Source organism: Micromesistius poutassou, assembly GCF_964030765.1.
Source record: "Micromesistius poutassou genome assembly, contig: SCAFFOLD_6326, whole genome shotgun sequence".
Lineage (NCBI taxonomy): Eukaryota > Metazoa > Chordata > Actinopteri > Gadiformes > Gadidae > Micromesistius > Micromesistius poutassou.
The window spans coordinates 2955-10793 of record NW_028177358.1 but is presented as its reverse complement, the minus strand read 5'-3'; the positions used below and the strand labels follow the sequence as shown (position 1 = coordinate 10793).

Genomic DNA, 7839 nt, shown 5'->3' with positions numbered 1-7839 from the left:
CCAGCACCACCACCACCACCACCAGCACCACCCACTAGCACCACCACCCACCACTAGCACCACCACCACCCACCAGCACCACCACCACCAGCACCACTACCACCACCCACCACCCCACCACCACCCACCAGCACCACCACCTCCACCAGCACCAGCACCACCACCACCACCAGCAGCAGCAGACCGGCCAGTCTCCCCCACAACCCCTACCGCCCTTTAAGGAAATCTTGCATTCATTAAATCAGCATTCGTTGAAATTAGTGTCCATTAAATCAACTCTTGGTTATTTTTTGGTTCATTGTTCATTCACGGGGGGAAATGAGCAATAAACGTTTTGAGGAAGAAAAAGACCTGCTGTAAACATGTGTGATACCGTGTGTTAACATGTAAGTGATGTGTGTCACGTGTGTGTGTAATATGGTAACATGTGACATTGTTGCCCTTGTGCAGATGGCTCATCATTTGTATGTAAGTATTGGTGAAACCTTGTCTTCCCTCACCCTGGGTGTTGCTTTGTTGTCTGTCGTTGGCGTGTCTAAAGGTCTTTACTGTGCATCTCACGCTGCCCGTCTTGTGAATGAGTCAGAATTCGCTGTGATTCCCAGTGGTGTGTGTGTGTGTGTGTGTGTGGGGGGGTCTGTTGCACAAGGTGCAGCTGTATTGAGCCATCCTTGTCACGTCATGTCTGTTTTTAGACCATAGCTCCTTTGAATTTTGCCTTCTCCCCCTCCCTCCCTCCCTCCCTCCCTCCCTCCACCCATGTGGCGATGTGGTTTAGTATTAATTCCTGCAATCCTCCTAACTGATTCATAGAAACCCGGACCTGTACTCTGATATCATAGGTTGATGCCGACCGGCTGCCTCATGTGGTCGCCGTAGATAAGGCCGATGCCTATGTGTGAACACAGTGTTGTCATGCGTACAGATACTTGGTTTTAATAGTCAATGACAGTACTTATTTTGGAATACAGGAGAGGTTTTTTGTTCTATGTTAAGTTCAATCAATCAATCAACTTTATTCAACACACAGGAAGGTCCAAAAAATAAAACATAAAATAATACAAAACATTTGAGAAGGATGCAGATGAGGCAAGTTCATTAGTTACTGTTTAATAATCCCACATTCTGGCAAATATTGCATTTTTTCCCATCATCATTCAACAACATCACCTTATTTTTCCCCCCATGACAGTCCTCCTCCATTCTGGGAGAATAGATATTTATATTAATCTAGGGATGGGATAAATCAATAGAATTCCCCCTGGGTCCCTGTGCAAGAGATTTCAGTTCTCGAGGTCCCGTTTATTCAGGGCCTTGATAAGTTTACACAAGGTTTAAGGTTTTAGTCTTTTTTTTTGTTTTTCTAAGGTTAACAATCTATTGATGTGGGTTTATAGCCGATCTATTGATCGGGTTCATAGCCGATCTATTGATCGGGTTCATAGCCGATCTGTTGATAGGGTTCATAGCCGATCTGTTGATCGGGTTTCGACAGTGTTTGAAGTCTTTGCTCTTCTTGTTCTCACCTCCAGACCCGCCAGCCTGTGTTCGTCCAGCTGCTGCAGGGGGTCTTCAGGGTGTTCCACTGCAACTGGCTCAACCCCGTCCAGAAGGCCTCGGTGGAGGCCTGCATTAAGGTGCTCTCGGACGTGGGTAAGATAATGAGCGCGTGATCCCCCAAGGGCCAGCAAGCCAAGTCAAAGTGGTCAGGATTAGTGGTGGCTCGTTCGCGAATGAATCAGTTCGAACGAATGACTCTTTAAAACAAACGAACCGACCTGATTCCCCGTTTCAGTTCGTCGTCGTTCGTATCGTTCATTCGCCGAGACTCGACTCCCAGCTCCGCCCACTATTCGCTGACTCGCGAGTCGCCGTTCGTTCACTGACTGTGTTTAGCGGTGAAGACTCGAGGACTGAGACGTCACGAGAGCCAGCCGGGGCAACAACATCCTGATTCCGAACATGAAGCGCTCCTCAGTTAAAAGGAACTTAGTTAATGTTGTGTTGATTGATGACCGTTTGCACCATTGCACGATCGTGATTCTTTTGAGAATGAGAACGAGGGAGGAGCTGAGTCTGACCGACTCAGTGACTGAGAATCGTGATTCACCGCTACCGGAAATGCGAACGAATGAATGAACAAATGAATGAACGACTCTTCTTGGCGAACTGACCGACGCGAACTGATTCATTCAAACGAATCATGAAATCCACCACTAGTCAGGATAGCATAGGGCTCAGGGTGAATTACTGCTGACAGAAAGGGTTTGGGCGACGTTGACGTTGTCTCACTGCGTGCCCTTTGGGAAGTCCCTCGGGTTAAAAATACTGCAGTGATTTTAGTCCCAGGAACTAAAAGGGAACTTCAGCCTTCCTTCTGCTTCTCTGTCGTGGTCTAAAGACCCGCAAAGGTTAGGGCAAATGAATGGATTTTTTTCCATCAGGCACAGGAAAAAAATGAGAACTGAGAAGGATATCGTACAAACAAAATGCGGTCAACAATTCTAGTAGTAGATTCATAGTTCTCATAGTTCTCATTCATAGTTCTAACGCTAATATGTGGCCTTTTTCACTTGCACCAGTGAAAAATGAATTAACACTCATAGGCTCATATTCCCTGGTGAGGACGAGCATATTCTCTGTTCTTTCAACAAAATATCCTATGTATTTAATTATAATAGATTTTCCTTTTTTAATCCAAGTAACTGGGTGTGTATTTGTGTGCTTTTTGGAGCATTATTGAATCAACCCATGTTTTGGAGACTTGAGGTTGTTTCCTCTTCATAGCAAAAAGTTGGCTATCAATCTTTGGATCAATGTCGTATCCAAAGCGAAGCTGTTGCGATAAAACTGCACGCTTTTTTGTTTTCAAAAGCACTCACGTACTATCCTGGCTCCGCCCGCCTCCGTACTTCCGCTCAATTTTCATTTCCCTTCAGTACTTCGGTCTGGGTGTAGTGTTATGTTCGCACGCTTTCTTTTCCCTCAAGTTTGTCCTGGTTTCTCCCTCCAATCAGCGAACAGGAGGCGCGGCCTGAGAACAGTGACGTACAGGTCGTGCGCGAGTTTCAGTTGTAGTCAAACAAAGAATACCAGGAAGCAGCAGGAAGACCATGGAGAAAGAAGCTAACGAAGCTATTCGGTCTGTTGTGGAAACTCTGCCGAATATCGATAAATTAAAGCCGGAGCAGGAACAGGCTTTGCTTAGTTTTGTTGGTGGTCAAGATGTTGTGGCGCTTCTTCCCACGGGATTCAGGAAAAGTTAAATTTTCCAGCTGGCTCCGTTAGTGGTGAAGGAGTTTGCTAAGCATGAAATATACGTCATGACCAAACGTTAGCGATTGGTTAAGGCAGATCCGGAGTGGCACTGGGCAGAGCCAATAGGTTTTAAACTTCAACAGCACCCGCCTTCAAGTGAGCAACCGTTTGTCTCTACAGCAGTTCTAGACCATCGGTATGAATGAAATGAGTACGAAGGTCTAGTTAGGACTAGGCTACTCACGTACCACAGTGCAAGTAATAATTGGCTTATTGTGACTGATAGCGATGATTATAGGTTGATGAATTTGGTTAACCACTAAGGATGAAACAAGATGACTGACAGAAAACGAACAGGGGAATAGTGGCTTATGCGTAAGAATCCTTTCTCATTACTGCCCCCTTTGGACGGTAAGTGAACTGCAGCCTGCTCAAGCCCGTGCATTCAGAGCAGTGGAGTGCGAGGTCCGTGGGTTGAGACAACAGCAGCAACAATCATAAACTAATGTTGGTTCTAATCATCAAATAACGTTGTGCAAATTAAACAATTATGGAAGAACTAACCTTCTTGCCCTATTTGCGCTCGGACGTCGCTTCAGGGTCAGCCAAGGAAGGTTAAATTACAAGCTGTTCATGTATTGGCAATTTAAAGCGATTTCATTCTACACATAGTGCCTTTAATGGCCTGTATCTGAATTCACTTTAGGTCGTTTTGGATGGAAGCACCTGCTAAATGGTGATGATAATAATAATAATAATAATAATACATTTTATTTGTAGAGCACTTTACATTCCAAAATCTCAAAGCGCTACAGAGTTTAAGAGGAAAAAAAAGGGTTGTTAAAACATATAATACATATACAGTAAAAAAACAATTAGCAAAAGGCTTTTTTTAAAAAGGTAAGTCTTAAGGTTTTGTTTAAAAACTGCTGTAGTCTGTGGGGCCTTCAGGTTTGTCAGGGAGGGCGTTCCATAGTCTCGGGGCAGCGTGATGAGGGTGGTGGTGATGTAACGACGTGGTGACGCAACGAAAGGAAGCGTAAACTGATTCTCCTCGTCCTTCCTCACCCAGCGAAGAGCCGGGCCATCGCCATCCCGGTGGACCTGGACAGCCAGGTGAACAACCTGTTCGTCAAGTCCAACAACGTGGTGCAGAAGAGCATCCTGAACTGGAGGCTGTCGGCCAAGAACACCAGCCGCAAAGACTCGGACCTGTCCTCCTCCAAGGACTACCGCAACATCATCGAGAGGCTGCAGGTCCGACGCGCACACACACACACTCTGTGTGTTGTCTTTAGTTTAGTTTGAACACAGACTCTCTCAGATTTAAAGCCATAAGGCCAATCAGAATTCATTCAAATTGAGTAGGAAGGGGGCGCCCCAGGCTAAAGCGTGTACCGTATAGGCACAGTCCTGAACGCAGAGACCCAGGATCGAATCCGGCCTGTGGTCATTTACTGCATGTCCTCCCCTCTGTCTTCCACACCTTCCTCTCTATCTCTCTCTATAATAAAGCAGACAAAATGCAAAAAAATAAATCTATAAAAAAAAATTGAGTAGGAAATGTGACAGACCACGCACGTTTTGGTCATGTGCGTGGAACGGACGCCAACTAGCCTGGGCTAGCTGGCGTTAGTACGTTTGTACATCCTCACACCCCCTAGTATAGCCTTAAGAACGCTTCTAGCCGCAGTTAGAAGCCTCTGGGCTTTTAGCTCAGTGGTTAGAGCGTGCCGGTAGTGTTGTAGTGTTGAGAGGTGGCAGGTTCGAGACCCGAGAGCGGTCGAACTGCTCTCTGCTACATGTGGAAAGCCGTGATTTTGCCAAAACAGCATACCACACACTAACCGATTCCATTCCCAAATAACCCAGTTCTGTTTATCAAAACCAAAGCTCTCGCAAATCACACACACACACACAATCTTGCGAAAAGAACATTCTGGCATTTGGTTAAGCAACATGGCGGACGGATAGCTATGCTAGCCACATTTCTTAACAAAATAACTAGTGACAAAGTCATGGAAACAGCATGGAAATGTACTGTACATGTTGCTGCATGAGTTTGATTTCTCTCTTTTGGAAATCCATCTCTAATTAATTAATTAATTAACGCAGAAATTAAGAAATTAAGAAATTATAGCGTTCATTTTGACAGTACTAATTTAAAGTAACAATAAACAAAAAACAAACGCAAAATGTATTATCTGCAGCTGACCCTGACTTACTGTACTGGTACTAAAGTCCTGCCCTAATGGGGCTCTTTATCTGCAGACTAATGAGAGTTGTGGACGTGGTTTACTGTAGGGTGCTTAGGTCAGTTCGCCACATGTTTCCGCTCAACTTTTTTCAGCCCAAAGTTTATTTTCCTACCAATAACACGTGAGTCAGTGTTTGGTGGAACTGTTGTGATTAATCGGGCAGGCAGTAAAAAAAAAAAAAACCTTCAACAATGGCCAACAATGATTTTTGTGTCATATTACATAACATGACAACATGTAAAGAGCCTGTTTCCCTGTCCTCTTTAGGACATAGTGTCCGTCTGTCCTCACCCTTGTGTCCCCCTCCGTCCCCTCCAGGGTACAGTGTCCGTCTGTCCTCACCCTTGTCCCCTCCAGGGTACAGTGTCCGTCTGTCCTCAGCCTTGTCCCCCTCCGTCCCCTCCAGGGTACAGTGTCCGTCTGTCCTCACCCTTGTGTCCCCCCTCCGTCCCCTCCAGGGTACAGTGTCCATCTGTCCTCACCCTTGTGTCCCCCCCCCCGTCCCCTCCAGGACATCGTGTCGGCCCTGGAGGACCGGCTGAGGCCTCTGGTGCAGGCGGAGCTGTCTGTGCTGGTGGACGTCCTCCATCGACCAGAGCTGCTCTTCCCTGAGAACACAGAAGCCCGCAAGAAGTGTGAGAGCGGAGGATTCATCTCAAAGTGAGTCCCGGGCCTCGCAGGACACCCCCCCCCCCCCTCGCTGTCCCAGTCTTGAGTGAAGACTGTATTTCAGTCTTTGACGCTAGGGTAGGCTATTTGTTTTGGAAGCATTGTTGGTTCATATTGGTTAAAATTCTCTTTACGTCCCGACAGCGTTCAATGATAATAATTATTTTTATTGGTATGTTTGGCTGTCGCAGGGCCTGTGATATTATCCCTGAGTCAGCCAGGGATAATCAAAGCAGTTGTTCCCCTGATATAATGAACCAATTAATCAAGCTCCTTTTTTTTTTTGAGGAAATCTCAGAATCGGATCACAATAAACAACAGCACACATCAGGACATCATCAGGACGTCATCCGTAACCCCCATCCCTAAACCCCCTCCCTGACCATGAACAGGCTCATCAAGCACACCAAGCAGCTGCTGGAGGAGAACGAAGAGCGCTTGTGCATCAAAGTCCTGCAGACCCTCCGGGAGATGATGACCAAGGACCGGGGCTATGGGGAGAAGGTACCTCCACCACCACCCCCACCCCACCTCCCGTCTCCCCCCGTCCCCCATCACCGCTCCCCTCTCGCCCCCGTCCTGGTTCGATCCTGTAGCCTCCGGGCCGTAGCTCTGGAGATCGTTGAGGCGGTCAGTCAGTGGGAAAGGCGTCAGTCATTAGACCAGGACTGCTGTCTGAATGCGTCCTGTGTACCTGTGTCAGGTGTTCACGTTGACTTGAGTAGGGGGGGCGGGCGGGGGGGCAGAGGAAGAGCACATGACCTGCTTGCGGATGCACACCGCGTACGTCGGAGATCGTACCGTTTTCATATACAGTCCCGTTTAACGCAGTAAAAACAGTGTAGCCAAATTACACACACACACACACACACACACACACACACATACACCACAATAAGCACCATGGAACTGTTACTCATCATTTGTTATCCAAAGCATAGTTACCACAGCTTCTGCTTCCCGGTGAAGGGAGAGCAGAGTAGCGGTCCTTTTCTCTGCACTACGCATATGTCCACATGTCCACATGTCCATATGTCCATATGTCCGTATGCGTAGTGCAGAATGAATCACAGGCGACACTATTGCATGTGATGATATTTTTATTGAGATCGTTGTTGGACGTGTATTATCCACACAGTCCGTTGTCCGCTTCTCTTACCGCAGTGAGTCTGTCGGCCTCACTCATTCCAGTAGACGGTAATCCCACGGACCTTCGTTAAAGGGACGTTTCATTCATTCCATGTTCCTTGACCTCCTGTGGATATCCATTAATATGCCTTCAAATCTTTTCTAAAAGGCATACAACTCAATACAATAACAATAACTCGGATATAACGCAGTGGTTATATCACGCAAACCCTTATATAATCGACACACAATGATTATCATGGTAAGCGTTACATTCATATCAGGGAACAGACTTTCCGTGCCAGCTACACCGTCAGGTTGTATGATCAATATCAAGTCGTTGAGGTTGGAAAGTGAGGTTGTAATAAAAATGTTTTCAAAGTCATTCTTAGAACTGCTGTGGTGTCATTGAGTACTCCTAGCGGTGCTCAGTATGGGAAAGTACCCAAAGCTGAGTACTTGGTCTGGAAATAAGAGGTATCGGTGCACTACTATTAATAACATAACATATATCCTCCTGTCCTAA

The 7839-nt window shown here is 46.5% G+C and overlaps 1 protein-coding gene across 1 annotated transcript; it reads left to right on the top strand.

Moving 5' to 3' along the window:
• Positions 1-1532: 1532 nt before the first annotated feature.
• Positions 1533-6689, top strand: LOC311376211 (inositol 1,4,5-trisphosphate-gated calcium channel ITPR1-like; the record flags this gene model as incomplete). Its single annotated transcript, XM_084491078.1, has 4 exons — positions 1533-1653; positions 4331-4515; positions 6028-6176; positions 6578-6689. Coding segments are annotated over 4 exons (567 nt in total), but the record flags the coding sequence as incomplete, so codon positions are not given.
• Positions 6690-7839: the final 1150 nt, after the last annotated feature.